Below are 19,404 nucleotides of genomic sequence, written 5' to 3'. Positions count from 1 at the left end.
TTTTAGTAGAGACAGAGTTTCACCATGTTTCACCCAGGCTGGTCTCGAACTCCTGACCTCAGGTGATCCACCTGCCTCGGCCTCCTAGAGTACTGGGATTACAGGCGTGAGTCACCGCGCCCGGCTGTCTATCACTGTTTACTGTTATTTGTAAACTTTTATGCCTCCATGGCGGACCCCCTTCCTGCACTACTAAGCTGTAAGGATCTCCAGGACTTATATCAAGTCATATGTGTCTTAACTTCACGCTTAACACAATGCTTAGAACACAGCAGGAGCTTGGTATCTATTGACTAAATGAATGAAGGAAAGCTTCATAATTTGATGAATTAGACATGAGTCTCCTGGGAGAGTAAGGAAAGAAGCCGCGGAAGTGCTCTAACTTCGGTAGCGAAGGGGCGAAATTTTTAGAAGACAAACACCGACAGAGAAAATTGTGGAGGAGGTGAACTGGCTCCGGCACTAGGAAAAGTCAAAAGTCTTGGAAACGACTTCCCTATCCAAGCAGGGACTGGAACCCCGGATCTGCAAGGAATCAACCTGGCCCTCGGGAGGGGAGGGGCAATGCTCAGGGCACGTGACTCCACCGTTTCCCGGCAACCAGAGCCCCGTCCACCGCTCGCCTCTTGCTGCTCCTCACTTCTTCACCACGCTGAGCTCCTCTCGACCAATCGACGCACAGAACATCGTCGGGTGGGAAGGTAGTTGGAGGACTCCTGGGCTCCGTCACTAGGGGACTCCGCCCCTCCCGATTTCCTCCGGGCTACAGGCGACAGAGCTGAGCCAAGCGTTTACTGGGCAGCTGTTACGGTAAGTGAGGAGGGGCTGGGGTGCCCAGCGTTTTGGATCTCCCACTCTGGCCCGGCCCCGGAATACCACATAGAGGCCTTGGGACCTGATTCATCCCGTCCAGACAGCCCTAGAGACCTGAGCGACTGAGGCCTGGGATCTGGACGCCGGAATTTCCTGCGTGGTTCTGGACGCCCTGCCCTGGGGTAAGGGGCCATGCGGGGCTCTGGTGTGAGCAAAGTTTTGGTTTTGGGTGGCTTCAGACGAATTCGGGTTGGGGGTTCACTGTAGCGCTAGATATCAGTTCACCCAGGACCGCCGTGGCATAGCTGTCCCTTTTACTTCCGGCCTTTACGCTGGCGGGGCTCTGTCTCCTGGCATTATTCAGACCTTGCCTCAGGCAGCCTTCCTGATTTCTAAGTCTCCTCATGAAAGAAGGTGTCAGCCTGTCATATGCCTAGATAGTTATAAAAGCCTCCAGGCTCTTTGCGTAGCTTTTCCTACCTGCCCGTGCTTGGGCTGCTTTCGTTACATTTTCCAAACAAGCAGGATGGTATTTGATAAAAACATGGATTCTGGAGCAGCACAGATCTGGTTTTCCAGTCAAGGATTCCCCACATATCAGTAATGTGCCCTAGAGCAAGTTACCCTTCTGAACTTGTTTTTTCATCTGTAAAATGGTGAAAATACCTACCTTTCAGTGATTGTATTAAAATAAGAGCATGAGACATATGGCTGAACTGCATGCGCTGAGCACACAGCCCTTGCATTGTGACAGTACTCTCTGACAGACACTTTTTACCAAGCAGGATCTTCATGTATATGGAACTGTGGAAGACCTTTAGTCTGTGTTCTGTTGAAAACAGAGTTTAGGGGCCGGGCGCGGTGGCTCACGCCTGTAATCCCAGCACTTTGGGAGGCCGAGGCGGGCGGATCACGAGGTCAGGAGATCGAGACCACCCTGGCTAAACGGTGAAACCCCGTCTTTACTAAAAAATACAAAAAATTAGCCGGGCGTGGTGGCGAGCGCCTGTAGTCCCAGCTATTTGGGAGGCTGAGGCAGGAGAATGGTGTGAACCCGGGAGGCAGAGGTTGCAGTGAGCCAAGTTAGCGCCACTGCACTCCAGCCTGGGCGACAGAGCGAGACTCCGTCTCAAAAAAAAAAAGAAAGAAAGAAAGAAAGAAAAAAAACAGAATTTAATTGACTGGAGATAGAACTGTTGCATTTTGGAGATCTTTGGAGAAAAGTGCAGGCTGGTTGTCCAACCTGGAAATGCCCTACAGATTCGTGTGTGTGTGTGTGTGTGTGTGTGTGTGTGTGTGTGTGTGAAAATATATGTAGCATAAAATTGACCATTTTAACTATTTTTGTGTGTATGATTCAGTGGTGTTCACATTGTTGTGCAACCATAGCTACCATCCACCTCCACAACTTTTTCATTTTCCCAAACTGAAACTGTGTACCCATTAAACAGTAACTCCCCATTCTTTCTACCTCCCAGCTCCCAGCTCCCACCATCCTATTTTCTGTATCTATGAATTTGACTACTCAGGTACCTTATATAAGTGGAATCACAGTATCTGCCTTTTGTGTATGGCTTGTAGGAATTCCATTTTTATTTTTATTTTGTTTATTTATTTGTGAGACAGGGCCTCGCAATGTCACCCAGGCTGGAGTGCAGTGGCGTGATCACCACTTACTGCAGCCTCTATCTCCTGGGCTAAGGTGATCCTCCTACCTCAGCCTCCGGAGTAGCTGGGACTACAGGCATGTGCCACCACACCTGTCTAATTTTTTATTTTTAGCAGAGATGGGATTTTGCCATGTTTCCCAGGCTGGTCTCGAACTGCTGGCCTCAAATGATCTGACTGCTTCGGCTTCCCAAAGTGTTGGGATTACAGTCGTAAGCCACTGTGCCCAACCTTATGCTGTATTCTTAAAGCCAGTTCTTACTCACTTGAGCTTCTATTTTATAGCTCAGATTCCAAATGAAAATGTTTGAGAGCGCTGACTCTACAGCCACAAGATCTGGCCAGGATCTCTGGGCTGAAATTTGTTCCTGTCTGCCAAATCCTGACCAAGAAGATGGTGCCAACAATGCGTTCTCAGACTCCTTTGTGGATTCTTGCCCTGAAGGTGAAGGCCAGAGGGAGGTGGCTGACTTTGCTGTCCAGCCAGCTGTAAAGCCTTGGGCTCCCTTGCAGGATTCAGAAGTGTATTTAGCATCTCTAGGTAAGTTTGACGGCTCTAGGGAAGCATATTGAAGTTCTGTTACATCAAACTTGGTTTCCTTGTGTTGTTGTTATTCCTGTCACATGTATCTGTCAGATATAATTCCAAGGGATGTTTCAAGCCGGCTGTTGGGAAGCAGCCCCCTTTTCCTTGAACAGATCTTTTTTTATTTTTATTTTTAATGTTTTGAGACTTTCACTCTTGTTGCCCAGGCTGGAGTGCAGTGGTGTGATCTTAGCTCATGGCAACCTCCACCTCCCAGGTTCAAGCGATTTTCCTGCCTCAGCCTACCGAGGAGCTGGGATTACAGGCGCCTGGCACAATGCCCGGCTAATTTTTTGTATTTTTAGTAGAGATGGGGTTTCATTTCACCATGTTGGCTAGGCTGGTCTCGAATGCCTGACCTCAGGTGATCCACCTGCCTCGGCATCCCAAAGTGCTGGGATTACAGGCATGAGCCGCCGTGACTACCCGAACAGCTCTTAAAACAGTTTTTGTCACTTCCTGCCTCTGCCCAGTTCATCTAAATTCTGTGTTTGATTTCTTGGCATTCTGTAGAACCCTCTTGCCTACTGTTGGTTGCCCGTATATTCAAATAACTCAAAAGTGTTAAACCTTATGCCATCCTGCAAGAAAATGTGATGGCCCCAGGGCTACATGTGGATTTCTGATGCTGGAGTTTGAAAAACTTACATAAATAGATTGATTATTGAGAATGGGAGCATATTGACATAAGATTCATTCTGCCTCTTGTTAGCCATTTTATTTTAAAAATATTTCGTGAACACATTTTCAGTACCCTGTCCTGTGGCCATAGTATAAGTATCTAGAGAGATTCCAAACACAGGAAAGAGATTCAAATTGTCCCATGCTAGGGGAAAAAGAAATATCAGTCTAGGGCGGTGCTGGGCAGTCTTTAGAATTGTAATATCCTTTTATTGTGGAACAACCATGAGATTCATCCATGTTTCACAAAACCAAACCTGGGAATAAGGCTTACCTTGGCCTCCCAAAGTGCTGGGATTACAGGCGTGAGCCACCGCGCTTGGCCCTAATTTTTTTATTTCAATAGCTTTTGGTGTACAAGCGGTTTTTGGCTACATGGATTAATTGTATAGTGGTGAAGTCTGAGATTTTAGTGCACCCATCACCCAAGTAGTGGACATTGTACCCAATGTGTAGTTTTTTATCCCTCACCTCTCTCCAAACCTCCCCACTTCTGAATCTCCAAAGTCCAGTATACCACTTTGTGGTTTTTTTTTTTTTTGGTTGTTGTTTTGTTTTTTTTTTTGAGACGGAGTCTCATTCTGTTGCCCAGGCTGGAATGCAGTAGCATGATCTCGACTCACTGCAACCTCCGCCTCACGGGTTCAAGCAATTCTGCTGCCTCAGCCTCCTGAGTAGCTGGGATTACAGTCGCCCAGCACCACGCCGGCTAATTTTTGTATTTTTAGTAGAGACAGAGTTTCACCATGTTGGTCAGAGTGGTCACGAACTCCTGACCTCGTGATCCACCCACCTCAGCCTCCCAGAGTGCTGGGATTGCAGGAGTGAGCCACCGTGCCCGGCCAATATACCACTTTGTATACCTTTGTGTACCCATAGCTTAGCTCCCACTTATAAGTGAGAACGTACGGCATTTTGTTTTCCATTCCTGAGTTACTTCACTTAGAGGATAATGGCCTCCAGCTCCATCTAAGTTGCTGCAGAAGACATTATTTTATTCTTTCTTATGGCTGAGTAGTGTTCTATGGTGTATATATTCCATATTTTCTTTATCTACTCATTGCTCGATGGGCACTTAGGTTGGTTCCATATCTTTGCAATTATGAATTATGAAACATGCATGCAGGTATCTTTTTGATATAACGACTTCTTTTCCTTTGGGTAAACACCTCGCAGTGGGATTGCTGGGTCAAATGGTAGATCTACTCTTAGTTCTTTGAGAAATCTCCATATGTTTTCCATAGAGGTTGTACTGATTTACATTCCCATCAGCAGTGTATAAGGATTCTCTTTTTACCACATCCATGCCAACATCTATTGTCTTTTGACTTTTTAATAGTGGCCATTCTGGCTGGGGTGAGGTGGTAGCTCACCATTTTGACTTGCATTTCCCTGATGATTAGTGATTTTGAGCATTTTTTCATATGTTTGTTAGCCATTTATATATCTTCTCAAATCCCATTGAGAAATGTCTATTCATGTCATTTGCCCACTTTTTGATGGGATTGTTTTTTTCTTTCTGATTTGTTTGAGCACCTTCTAGATTCTGGATATTAGTCCTTTGTTAGATACATAGTTTGCAAATACCTTCTCCCATTCCATGGGTTGTCTGTTTACTCTGATTATTTCTTTTGCTGTATGAAGTTTTTAGTTTAATTAGATCCCATTTATTTATTTTTGTTATTGTTGCATTTACTTTTGGGATCTTAGTCATAAATTCTTTGCCTAGGCCGGGCACGTTGGCTCACGCCTGTAATCCCAGCACTTTGGGAGACCAAGGCAGGCAGATCACAAGGTCAAGAGATCGAGACCATCCTGGCCAACATGGTGAAACCCCGTCTCTAATAAAAATACAAAAATTAGCTGGGCGTGGTGGCACACACCTATAGTCCCAGCCACTCAGGAGGCTGAGACAGGAGAATCGCTTGAACCTGGGATGCGGAGGTTGCAGTGAGCTGAAATCGCACCACTGCACCCTAGCCTGGGCAACAGAGCGAGACTCCATCTCAAAATAAAAATTGCCTAGGCCAATGTCTGGAAGAGTTTTTCCTAGGTTTTCTTTTAGAATTTTGAAGATTTCAAGTCTTATATCCATCTTGAGTTGATTTTTGTATAAGGTGAGAGATAGGGATCTAGTTTTATTCTTCTACAGGTGGCTAGCCAGTTTTACCAGAACCATTTGTTACATAGGATGTCCTTTCCCCAATTTGTGTTGTTGTATGCTTTGTCGAAGATCAGCTACAAACCTGGGAATAATTTTTTGAGGAAGGAAAGGCAATTCAGGTAGAAGGAGCTTCTGAGGAAAGACAGAAAGAAGAGTCAGAAGAGAGCTTGCATGATAGCTAAGAAATATCTTGCAAAAACAAAAGGGATTTTGTTAATGATGTACTGGAGGAAAAAGATATGAGAAAAACATAGGTGGAGGGATAGAAAGATAGGGAGTAATGTGAAATTTGCCAGGAAGCCACCAAAGATAGGATAGCAATGCTTGCAGCCATGGCCTAGGGGATGAAAATTCTGCGTGTGGTAGCCAAAGCATCTGTTTAATGATGATAAGGAGAAGAGGCAACAATTGGATAAAGCTATAGAACGAGATCCCTTGGCTTGTTGGTGCCATATGACAAGGGCTTCTAAGAAACTTTCATGAAAGTCAGGCATGGTGGCTCACACCTATAATCCCAGCGCTCTGAGAGGCCGATGTGGGAGGGTCACGTGTAGGCCAAGAGTTTGAGACCAGCCTGGGCAACATAGTGAGACTGTCTTTACAAATACATTTTTTAAAATTAGCCTGAAGTGGTAGATGCCTGTAATCTCAGCTACCAGGGGGCTGAGGTGGGAGGACTGCTTGAGCCTAGCAGTTGTTCAAGGTTACAGTGAGCTGTGATCATGCCACTGCACTCCAGCCTGGGTGACAGAGCAAGACCTTGTTGAGAAAGAGAGAGAGGAAGGAAGAGAAAGAGAGAGAGCACTTTGGGAGGCCGAGGCAGGCAGATCACATGAGGTCAGGAGTTCAAGACCATCCTGGCCAACATGACAAAACCCTGTTTCTACTAAAAATACAAAAATTAGCCACATGTGATGGTGTGCGCCTGTAATCTCAGCTACTTGGGAGGCTGAGGCAGGAGAATCGCTTGAACCCAGGAGGCGGAGCTTGGAGTGAGCTGAGTGAGATCGTGCCACTGCACTCCAGCCTGGGTGACAGAGCGAGACTCCATCTCAAAAAAAAAGAAAGAAAGAAAGAAAAAGTGTAATGAAGACAGTGATGATTTTGATTAGTGAAGACTGGCTTGGAAAGTTAATGATCTTTTCTAAAGTCAGTTAAGAAGTTTTCATCTCTGAAGAAAATAAAAGTCATTTCTGTTGCCTATGGCACGGACTGGGAGACAGAGGCCGACAGGGACATGTTAGTGCCTGTTTCTGCCTGCCCTATTGAAATCACACCTGACCAAGGACTCAGCATACTTAGAGAGAGGAAGACCTTTTCCGGCCCAAAAGAGTACCTTCCACTTTGACAACTGAGGCCAGACAATATGAAGATTGTTTTTATTGCTAAATAACCTATATCAAAGAGAATCCACTGATAACAGCAATAATTAAAAACTTAAATGTATGCTATGGATAACCCTTTTTATATCCTCAAGGAGAAAACAAACCCTGCAAATATTTAACATTTATCAACTGCAGGTTTTTTTTACATGGGTGAGCTCATGGTGGTAATAACAGGAACAAAAGGTATTTGTTTTGATCAGTGGGTGTTAGCTGATGTGACTTTTTTAGAAATGAAAACAGAACTGCAAATCATAGTTTCTACTGGTTCTAAGCTTGATGTTCACCACCCCACCATGCCATCATTTACCTATGTACTTATAGTTGAAGGCAAACTAAATTAAGGCAGACGGTAAATGGTGATGTCCTTTCTTGTATTCTTCGAAAGGGGAAATCTGTTAAACAATTAGAGTTAAAATGCAAACAAGAATAATTTAACCTCTATCATCAAGAAGCCATATGGAGCACTGTCATGGGATTAGAAGACGTTTGTTTTTATTAGACTCCAACATCCAGGCCACAAGTTGAGCAACTTTAAAAAATGTTGGGAGATTCTTTTTATTAAGAATTTAATCACACATAGAAATTTTAAAGGTCTCTTATTGAGTTCTCATCAAGTCAATTTTAATATCTAATGAACCGTTGGATCTTTCATCATTTTCTCTAATTCTTTCTCATGAGATTTGGAAACCACTTCATGTTACTGTAACAAAAAGAAAAAAACCACTTACTCCTCAGAGAGATTATTTTCAAGGAGTTGAGAAAAGATAGTAGTATACACATGTCAAACCAGGGAAAACAAGCATTCCTTAGAGAGATACCTGCTGGGCTTACGTGATTTCAAAGAAAACATGCCATTGATTTATTTATGAGAACCTATGGCTTTTCCCTTTTCTCGGGTTAAACATTTATTTGATACAATGCAGGGTGAGGACTTTGTGAAGGAAAAAGGAAGAATGTTCAATTCCCTTTTATCTGTCCTTAAAAAATGACCTCTTTGGCAGGGAGTGTGGATGTCATCAGTGAGAGATTTTTTAAGTTAGTATTTTGAGTTTAAGATTTAGTTAAAATTTCATGTCATGCTCATTTTCCTTGTTAAGCTCTACTTCTCTCTCTAGAGAAGAAGCTAAGAAGAATCAAAGGTTTAAATCAGGAAGTGACTTCCAAGGACATGCTTCGAACTCTGGCCCAAGCCAAGAAGGAATGCTGGGATCGGTTCCTCCAGGAGAAGTTAGCTTCAGAGTTCTTTGTGGATGGACTTGATTCTGATGAGAGGTAATCGATTCCCCGTCTAGTTCCAGCTGAAATCATCCTTTATGTAGTTGTTCTATTTGTTTTTAGCCCAGCAGTAGATTTTTAAGAACAGACTTTTTTGCCAAAAGGCAAATACTGCAGCTACATGTTGGTCACAGATTGAATAGAGTTAAGGATAAACCATTGTGTTCATTTTTAAGTATGCAATGAACTTGAGAAAGTAGTAACTAATCAGTCTCTCTTATGTTCTTGAATTCTTTCTCATGAGGTTTGGAAACCATGTTACTGTAACAAAAGGAAAAACCATTTACTCCTCAGAGAGATTATTTTCTGAAACTATCTCTTCATCTCTTCTTACCTCTGAATTTCCACTGCTTTACAGATTTTTTTTTTTTTTTTTTTGAGATGGAATTTCGCTCTGTTGCCCAGGCTGGAGTGCAGTGGCACGATCTCGGCTCCCTGCAATCTCTGCCTCCTGGGTTCAAGCAATTCTTGTGCCTCAGCTTCCTGAGTAGCCGGGACTACAGGCGTGTGCCACAACACCCGGCTAATTTTTGTATTTTTAGTAGAGATGGAGTTTCACCATGTTGGCCAGGCTGGTCTCAAACTTCTGACCTCAGGTGATCTGCCTGCCTCGGCCTCACAAAGTGCTGGGATTACAAGCGGGAGCCACTGCACCCGGCCTGCCTTACAGAATTTTTGTCAGATTGTAGCCACTCAATGAATTTACGTAGACTAAATTAATGAATTTATTAAGCATCCACTGTGTGATAGCACTGTGCTTGGCGTCATGGAGGGAATGGTATAAGGAAGTTTTAAACCCATTTGTTTTTGTCCTCAAAACTACTTGAGGGCAGATGACAAATATATATAAAGATATACCTAACAATACCAGGCAGTAATAAGAGAAGGGCCAGTAGAGTAGAAGTGACAGAATGTGCTTTGGGAATTGAGAGGCCGCTGAGCTCCCTCCTGGCTTTGGTGTTTTGCCATAGAGGGAGGCAGGACTTGAACAGTACCTGCAAGTAGTTTAGACGCAGAAAGATAGAGAGGGCATGCTGCCCTGCCACAATGAGCAGGAATGGGGCTTGACACTCAGGAAATCGGCTCTGCCACTTACTGGTTGTATGTTCTTGGGTAAGTAACCTATGTGTGCCTCAGTTTCCTGATCTGTGAAATGAGAGCAATCAGCTCTTACCTCATAAGTTGTTATGAGGGTTAAATGAGTTACTATTTGTAAAGGGTATAGAACAATGCCTAGCACATGGTAAGCACTACAGAAGTGTTGGCTGTTACTAATATTATCCTTCCTACAGAATTTTAGAGTTTGGCAAGAAATTATTCAAAGTAAAAATCAGTGGGGGGAGTAAAAAATTGAATTTTAACAAAAGGTCTTAGGGGAATGTGATTTAACTTGAGTTTCCAACATATGGACATTGGTGTTGAGAATCCCATCATGTCAGAAGAAGTACTGCTGCCGAAATCAGGACAGTATGTGAATAAAACTTCATAGGTACATTTACTTGCAAATGTGTAAAATACTTTCACTTACATTATCTCAAATGCTTAATCAGCATGCCTCTAGATGCTTCAGAAATCAGCGTAGCATCTAAGGTCAGGCCAACTCTCCTCTGAGGGTTCAGGAAATTATATACATTTTGCTCTTTTCTATCTCTAAAGGTCCAACCTAATTAAGTCTTAAATTGCTCCAAACATAGGAGATTTGAAGATGCAGACTCCTGACCCACTGATAATTTGGTATTTACTTATATTCTGTCCCCCTGAATACCTCTCTTCTCTCCAGCTCTGAGAAGACAAAACTTTCTCCTGTGTCATTTTCAAGTAGAAATCCTCTTTCTCTGAAATCAGATCAGCATGTTCCTATGTATTTATCAATATGTAAAATAATGTAGATTTCCCTTCTCTATGGAAATAATTTGAACGATTTGATGAAAAGTGTGGTAAATGAAGATTAAATGCTGTGTCACACCTGATTCCCCTGAGCTGTGAGCACTAGAGTCAATCAGCTGCTCTCATTGCCCTCTGACATTTAGATTTTTCCCCAGAGCCTACATCTGTGGGAATGTTTCTTTCTATCATTATCCAGAACAAACACCAGGAAACACTAGTTCTTCAAAGTTTATCTTTTAAACAGAGGCCATTTTACAATGGGGTTGTATAGGTCTTCACGTATGTGAGGGCCAGGTAGGTGATCCTCTTGTGGTATGCTTTTGGCAAGGGAGTAATGGGCTGAGAAATCCAACTATCCAAAACATAAATTCCCCCATATACCAAGAGATGCCTAAAATCTGCTGTTTTGGTATTCTTTCTTGGGTTAAGACTTTGTGCTATTGAGGAGCATAGAATAAGATTTACATTATTTCTAGTCATTTATATTTTACTGTGAACGTCTAATAGCTTTAAGGTATAGGGTCCTGTAAGGAAGGCGGGTAGGGGACCTTGAGCTTGACAATTACATCTCCCCTTTCCCTACAGATCCAGACAAAAAGACAGCCCTCTGGCATAGTGGTCATTCTCTTGTGGGGAATATTTGCTGCTCAGATGTTTTTATCTTAGGGACTTGCTATAGGATGAAATAAACAAACAAAACCCCCCCCCCACACACAAAAATCACTTAGTGCAAGTAAGTGCTATAATTGAGTCCCAGACTGCCTCAGCTATAAGAGGCAAAAGATACTCAGATTTCTGCCTCAGTAATAATTTGGTATTTATTTGAGTGTTTCTTCCCCTTGACAATTTCTCTCCTCTCCTGTTTTGAGTGAAAAAAGACCTATCTTTAGGTCTTTAGGACTGAGGCGTAAACTCTTCAGCAGTTCTCATCAAGCCTTCAGAGGCTCTGCATTTGAAGGGGGCCTGCTGCTGCCTGTAGTCAAAGTGCCCACTATGGGGTAAATTATGCGCAGAGCTGCCAGGATGCACAGCTGCCATAGCAGTATCCTTGTACTCCCCAGGTTAGCAGTGAAAAACAATTGTAGGAAGAAATTGCTGGTGGGCGGGAAGGCAGTGTTTGAGTAACTGAGATAATCATTAAGTAATTAATCAGTGAGGTCTGACACAGCCACCCTTTTATTCTGCCCTTTCATAGCACCTTGGAACATTTCAAGAGGTGGCTCCAGCCAGATAAAGTAGCCGTCAGCACAGAGGAGGTCCAGTATCTGATTCCTCCAGAGTCACAGGTTGAGAAGCCAGTGGCCGAGGACGAGCCAGCAGCCGGGGACAAGCCAGCAGCAGCAGAACAGTAAATTACACACACACACACACACACACGCCAAGCAGCTGTCTCGGGTCCAGAGCGAGCAGCGTGGAGCTCAGTGACAGCAGCAGGGAGAAATCCACTGAAGGAAAAAACCCAAATTTCCACTCCACAAAGAAAACAGCTGCAAGCCCCCAGGGACTTACTTGGGGCTGGCATGTGTGACTGTCTCGGATGAAGTGACTGACCCAGTGCACACTGGATCAAAATGCTGCTTTCCTCTGTGTCTCACAGCTTGGCTGAGTTCTGTCACTGCAGGTTAGAAGTCTGCTAAAGATCAAATGTGAAAGTACTTGGAGAAACTGAGGCCTCTTATGTGTAATGTGTAAGTTAAGTGAGCCATATATTTTCTTGCCTCTTCCGGACATTCATGCTTGTGTCCCAAGCATTCCCTTGGTGAATTGTCACGTGAGTGGGGCCAGTAAGAGTGAAGTCTGCTCCTTGAATCCAAGCCCCATCTGGGGCTTCCCTAACAAATCTGTAGTAAGTATACGGACTCGAGGGAGAGAGGCTGGGCTTCTTTCTCTCATTTGTTCCTTGTGGAAAAAATGGGCAAAAGAAGTGTGAAAATGTGGGTGTTTATGTCTGTGTATATGTATTTTTTACTTCATGCTTGGCTTCTCCTCCAACTTCCTCCTGCACTTAAAAAGGGCCAGGTTCCAAATTATACTTGTAAATATGGTGTTAGTGTTTGACACTACTCCTGGATAGTTCCAAACGTCTTCCTTGTGGCAGGTTTCCTGGCTGAGCCCGAGCTTCCCTCCCTGTTTATCGTGTTCATGATCAGTATGTGTTTCCATATAAAACTTTTCTCAACGGAATAGCAGTGTCTGTGGTGCTGTTGACTCGATTGCTCCTGGAAGGATGTTCCCAGGCAGCAGGAGGTAAAGACAAATGCATGCAAAGGCATGGGAGCTGGCCACTTTGCCAGCCTCCTGTTATTAGCATGTGCCCTCAGACAGTCCAGACTTTGGTGTTCTGAGGCCTTAGCTCCATGGGCCTTCTTCCTGGGTAATAGTTTACAAATCCCTAAAGATCAGTAGGGTGGCTGTAAAAATCTTCTGATTGAGAGAGGAGCTAAAAGAAAAAATAGAATAAATAAATCTTCTGATCTTCTGAGAACATTTGCTTTTTTTTTTTTTTTTTTTTTTTTTTGAGGTCTCACTTTGTTGCCCAGGCTGGAGTGCAATGGTACAATCATATAGTTCACTGTAACCTCAAACTCCTGAGCTCAGGTGATTCTCCCACCTCAGCCTCCTGAGTAGTTGGAATTACAGGTGCAAACCACTACACCCGGCTATTGTTTGCTCATTTCTAAATCAAGTATTTGTCTTGCCCAAAAGGATAGGAACCAATTCGGTGGTTCCATAGACTTGTTTAGTGATACAAATATTTTTATTGTAATATTCAAATATACTTTCCTCTTTTTTTTTTTTTTTTTTTGAGACGGAGTTTTGCCCTTGTTGCCCAGGCTCGAGTGCAATGGCGCGATCTTGGCTCCCCGCAACCTCTGCCTCCCGGGTTCAAGCAATTCTCCTGCCTCAGCCTCCCGAGTAGCTGGGATTACAGGCATGCACCACCACGCCCGGCTAATTTTGTATTTTTTTTAGTAGATTTGGGGTTTCTCCATGTTGAGGCTGGTCTCGAACTCCTGACCTCAGGTGATCTGCCCGCCTCAGCCTCCCAAAGTGCTGGGATTACAGGCATGAGCCACCGCGCCTGGCCGCTCCTCTTTTTTCCTTCTTTATTTTTTTTTTTGTTTTTTTGAGACAAGGTCTCCTCACTCTATCATCCAAGCTGGAGTGTAGTGACAATCATGGCTCACTACAGCCTCAACCTCCCAGGCTCAATCCATCCTTCTGCCTCAGCTTCCCCTGAGTAGCTGGGACTATAGGCATGTGCCACTATGCCTGGCTAATTTTTTAAAAAAATTTTTGTAGAGACAGGGTTGTATTATTTTGCCCAGGTTAGTCTCGAACCTCTGGGCTCAAGCTATCCTTCCACCTTGGCCTCTCAAAGTGCTGGGATTACAGGTGCAAGTCACCATGCCTGGCCCTTTCCTCTCTTTTCATTGACTAATGGTTAACCTTTTTTTTTTTTTTTTTTTTTTTTTTGAGACAGGGTCTCACTCTATCACCAGGAGGGCTGGAGGGCAGTGGCACGGTCTCAGCTCACCGCAGTCTTGACCTCCCGGGCTCAGGTGATCCTGCCTCAGGCTCCCGAGTATCTGGGACGACAGGTGCATACCACCATGCCCGGCTTATTTTTTATATTTTTTGTAGAGATGGGATTTCGCCATGTTGTCTGGGCTGGGTTAACACCTTTATTAGTAGATTTAGTCGCTTTATTCCTACTGCATTTTATTGGCAGGATACGTGTGACACAGAGAGTGGCTCTCTGTGGCCCCTGGGTACATTGAGGAAGCCAGAATATTGACGGTCATCCAGCCCTGGTCCAGGCTTGCAGGCTGCCATCTCCACCTGTAGTTCAGATGCCAGGCCTCACTCCTCTCCAGGGCCATCTGATGGCTTTCAGGATGGATTTTTTTGTTTTGAGATGGAGTCTCACTCTCTGGCCCAGGCTGGAGTGCAGTGGCGCCATCTTGGCTCACTGCAAGCTCTGCCTCCCGGGTTCACACCATTCTCCTGCCTCAGCCTCCCGAGTAGCTGGGACTACAGGCGCCCACCACCACGCCCGGCTAATTTTTTGTATTTTTAGTAGAGACGGGGTTTCACCGTGTTAGCCAGGATGGTCTGGATCTCCTGACCTCGTGATCTGCCCACCTCGACCTCCCAAAGTGCTGGGATTACAGGCGTCAGCCACCGTGCCCTGCCAGGATGGATTTTTTAAAGAAAGAAAAACTAAAATTTTTCTTCTCCCTGCATGATAAACAAACAAAAATTATTCTTCCTCAGAAACAACAGTTTAAGAAAAAAAAAGCAATGAGGTCCCAAAACACTCTCCCAAAGTGCAGATCATGGGACGGTAAGAGAATGTTTCTGTACCCAAAAATAGTGTTTCTGTCATTCAGGCAAGATTCTAGCTTTGCCTTTTTCCTACTTCCCATTTTCTACCTCAGAAACAGAAATTGGAATATGAGAGGGTGGAGAATCGCTTTAGAGGAACTGAAACAGAGTTTGTAAGTTGAATGGTTTCTAGCCCATGTGTAAACCTGGGTGCGGTGTGAGAGGAGCTCTGCACGACTCCACGGAAGGGAACCCAGTGAGTTGTAGCTATAGTTTCTTAATTGATTTAGAGGTGACAGCGTAAACAATGGCTCTAAAAAAAGGTGAAACTCCATTTACCAAAACCAAATTTGACACTAGCTCCCAAAGCTAACTTGTTAATATAGATTTATCTTAGGCTAGTGAAGTGGCACTAAATTTGAAACTGAGAGTCTTGGGTGCTGTCTTTTATCTGTCTCGTGGCTTACTGAATGGTCACAAATAAGTCAAGTGACCTCTTCATGTTCCAGTTCCTTTTTAGTAATGGGACTAACCATAGGAAAAAATAGTATTGGCCTAAAATGCTGATCTGTTTCCTTTGACCCTGAAAACTCCAAGGAACTCCAGTTAGGGCTTCCTAAACCTAGTAAGATTTGTAAGTTGGTAGAATCTTACTTATCACCCCTGACTTTCTTCCTTCTTCCTCCTTAGTGAAACAGACAGCAAGTTAGAGCAAATGGAGCAATATTTAGTGCTAAGCCTTAGAGCCAGGGGAGGGTAATCACCAACACGGGCCAAGCCGTAATGACTTGGTACACCCAGAGAAAGCTAGGCTGCAGCCAGGCAGATAACCTAAGGGACTGCTGCTGTTCTCTCCTGGCGCACGCACGTGCTCATCACTCAGCACCTGGCGAGATCAGGGCTGGAGTGACACAGGCATGCATCCAATACCTGATCCAGAAATAGGCCCTGGCTGCAGGCACAGCAAGTAAACAAATGTCCCGCCAGCTGTGGCCGAGGTGCACCCTTCCAAGCAGACCTGCCCACCAGGACCATTGCTGGAAGACGGAAGCCCTGGAGCCTCTCCCTGGCCCTGTTTTGGAAGGAGTCATTCCAAGGCTGAGAACAGCCCCAGCCACATGAAGCAGGCAAGGTTTTCTTGAAAATTCTAAATTATCCCAACCAGCTTTGGCCCTACATCAGTTATAAGACTCAAGATAGGATACTGCCATTGGGATGTTCGGTTTTTGTGAGGGCTGTTTACTTGAGCCCAGAAATAGGTTATTTAAGGCAGAGATTCATTCATCTAACCAATATTTGTTGAGCCCCTGCCATGTTCCAGGCACTGTGCATGGTGTTAAATAAAGCAGAACTGCATCTTCCCACATAGAATGATGGAGGGGGGAATAGAGCCTACCTCATTAATTCTGTGGAAGTTGTAAGCAAAAGGTGCTTTGAGAGCACATGGGAAGGAGATATGAGAGCCCTAGACCAGTTGGGGTGGAGTAGGAGAGAGGCCGTGTTAGGGGAGCTGAGTCCATAGAAATGAATAGGAGTGAAAGGAAATAGAAGAGTAAGAGCATGGGGACCAAGAGGAGTCCTGGAAGAGGAAAACAGCATGTGCAAAGGCCTAAAGGCAAAAGGGAACTTGGAGGATGGAAGGTAGTTCAGTGTAGCTGGAGCACAAAGAACAAAGGAGGGATAGACGAGAGGTGAGGGTGGAAATTACTAAATAAGGCCAGGTGTGAAGGGTTTTATAAACCATGTTAAGAAGTTTGGAGTTTATTGTGGGAGAACAGGGAGCTAATGGCTGATTTTAAGAGGGGCAGTGACAAGATGAGATTTACATCTAGAAGGTTATGGCTGCCATGGGTTTGCCATAATTAAAGTGATTGAGGGTGGACAAGTTATTCACACTTGGCAGCGATACATGTCTATGTGAAATGGTTTTTCTTTGTTTTTATTTTCTACTTCAATTTTTCTTGTTATTTTTTCACTATTACAGAACAAGTAGAATCATGTATGGCAGATTGTATTTTCCAAAGATGGCCAAATCAGTGTATCCCATCCCACTCATTCATGTTCCAGTGTGATGTGGACACTCCTCCCCTGAGATCTTCGGTCAATATTCCCTCCCTTTGAACCTGGGCAGACCTATGTAACTGCCTTGCTGATAGAGTACAGCACAAATAATGGGACTTCTGAGGCAAGGTCATAAAAGCACTCCACCTGGGGTCTCTCTCTCTCTCTCAGCATGCTCCTTGGTAGTTCTGAGCCGGCATGTAAGAAGTCGGCCACAGAGAGGTAGAGAAGCCCAGGGAGTCCCAGCTGTTTGAGTCTTCCCACCCCAGGCATCGGACATATAAGTAAGTAATTCAAATGATTTCATCCCCCAGTTTTTAAGCTGTCCCAGGTGACACCAAGTGGTACAGAGACAAGCTTCCCTGCAAAGCCCTGCAGATTCAATAAATGTCATGGTTTAAACCACTAAGTTTTGGGTTGATTTGTTACTCAGCAATAGATAACCAATGCACCATAAGCTAAGCTTCAGGTTTTAAGTAGCTAATTTTTAAGTATTTTATTTTGCAGCCCCCTCTAGTCTGCAGTGGTTGCAGAATTTAATACTTATGCTGGCTACAGTAGGGAGAGGGGCAAAATTGGACACACGAGACCAGCTGTGAGGTGGTTGCAGTTGTCTAAGAAAGAGATGATAGTACTTGAGGACTTTTTCCACTTAGGATGTAGAATACTGCAAGAAAATGTCCCTTCCGTCCTAACAATGTGAAAAAGCAGGTACAAAATCATAACTTTTCTTGATCCCATCAGAAAGCCAAGGCCACAAGGCAACCAAATAAAGGAGAGATAGTGTTAGGGGAGCTGAGTTCATAGAAATGAATAGGAGTGAGAGGAAATAGAAGGAGAGATAGTGACCCATCAACTGTTTCAACTTTGGCAAAGATGTGGCTGTCTTACAAGTGGGTAAGAAAAAGACAATAAAAATGTTAACAAATTTGTAAAGTCCACATGTGGCCTAGCATATCAGTTTAGAATAGCTGAATAGGATTCTAGACACGAGAGTGCATGCAAAGGCAACCTTTTTTCTACAGGCCTCCCCTGGGGTTCATGGAGAAAAGTGGGAACAGGTCAGGAAAGGGAGGGACTGTTCTTCCTTGGTGATGCATGCATGCAGAGGTTGATCAAGGCGGCTGCTGGTGGAAGGCAAAAAGCCTCAACTTCCACAATCCTCTCCTTTAAGCAAAAGCCTTAAGCCACGGCGGGAGGGGTAACAAACTTTTGCTTCAGTGGGAGGAATAAAAGCAAAACTTATCTGCTTCTGGTGAGGTGTCAAAACCTTCTTGCCCTTCTTGAACAGGCAAAGACCCATTGCTCCTGGGACTAGAAGCAGAAACCCCCTACCCAGGGGCAGAAGCAGGAAACTGTCCTGGGCTGAAGATTCAAGCGAAGGTCCACTCTGTTGTGGGGAGGGCAAGAACTTTGGCTAATCCCAGATGAACCACATATAAGGCAGAGTTTGGCTTCCATAGGGAAGAGGGACAGAAACACTGAGAAAGTCCCACTTAAATAGGTGCCTAGGACCTATTTAAGACTGAAGCTGGGCCAGGGTAACAGAATCAACCCTGCCCTGCCCCGCCTGAGCCTGGCACCAGATCACAAGCAACAGAAGTCTTCTGCCAGCTGAAAAGCTGAGTGTGGGACAGCAGCACTGAGGAAGCCCTGACACCCCAGTCCCCACTCTAAGCAGCCCACCACTAGAGGAATTTGAAACCTGGGGTGCACTGAAGGTAATGAGAGCACAACCAAACCCAAACCCTGTCCAATTCCTAACAAGACTTTCTCAACCCCCTAGACCAACAGGCTGACAGAAGAGGCAGCCCCACTCCCAGATACAGATACTATTTACCTCAGTCTCTGCTGTTTTATACACCATGGGCATTCAGTTAAAAAACTGCAAAACACAGGTCGCTATGGCTCACACTTGTAATCCTAGCACTTTGGGAGGCCGAGACAGGTGGATCACCTGAGGTCAGGAGTTTCAGACCAGCCTGGTCAACATGGCGAAATCCCATCTCTACTAAAAATACAAAAATTAGCCAGGTGTTGGTGGTGTGTGCCTGTAGTCCCAGCTACTCCACAGGCTGAGGCAGGAGAATCACTTGAACCTGGGAGGGTGAGGTTGCAGTGAGCTGAGATGGCCCCACTACACTCCAGCCTGGGCAACAGAGCAAGACTGTCTCAAAAAAAAAAAAAAAAATTGCAAAACACACAAAAAGACAAGAAGAAAACAACCCAATCCATTATCAGAAGATGAATCAACAGAACCAGACTCACAAATGACACAGATGTTGGAACTATCACAGAGGGACTTAATTATAATTACTATGGGGTCTGGTGGGGAAGGGCGGGCAACTTGCATGAACAGATAGGGAATTTTGGCAGAGACATGGAAACTAAGAGAAAGTGAAATGGGGCTGGACGTGGTGGCTCATGCCTGTAATACCAGCACTTTGGGAGGCCAAGGCAGAAGGAGCACATGAGCACAGGAGTTTGAGACCAGCCTGGGCAGCATGAGACCTCATCTCACCAAAAAATACAGAAATTAGCCAGGCATGGTGGCT

At 44.6% G+C, this 19,404-nt stretch overlaps 1 protein-coding gene across 5 annotated transcripts in view; it reads left to right on the top strand.

The window, feature by feature from the left end:
• The first annotated feature begins 635 nt into the window (after positions 1-635).
• CCDC32 (coiled-coil domain containing 32) overlaps positions 636-19,404 on the top strand; it is a 33,221-nt gene continuing 14,452 nt past the window's right edge. Inside the window, exons 1-5 of one of the 5 annotated variants that reach the window (XM_055363388.2) lie at positions 668-810; positions 914-995; positions 2,767-3,022; positions 8,413-8,569; positions 11,655-12,643. In XM_055363388.2, the coding sequence (XP_055219363.1) occupies positions 2,779-3,022; positions 8,413-8,569; positions 11,655-11,811 (558 nt within the window). In that variant the 5' untranslated portion in view covers positions 668-810; positions 914-995; positions 2,767-2,778 and the 3' untranslated portion in view covers positions 11,812-12,643. Of the gene's footprint in view, positions 996-2,766; positions 3,023-8,412; positions 8,570-11,654; positions 12,644-19,404 lie in introns of those variants that run through there. The other 4 variants (XM_004055984.5, XM_004055985.5, XM_055363390.2 and 1 more) reach the window with 4 other exon arrangements.

The sequence above is a fragment of the Gorilla gorilla genome, chromosome 16 (assembly GCF_029281585.2).
Source record: "Gorilla gorilla gorilla isolate KB3781 chromosome 16, NHGRI_mGorGor1-v2.1_pri, whole genome shotgun sequence".
Classification (NCBI taxonomy): domain Eukaryota; kingdom Metazoa; phylum Chordata; class Mammalia; order Primates; family Hominidae; genus Gorilla; species Gorilla gorilla.
This window is presented reverse-complemented; position numbering and strand designations above follow the sequence as displayed.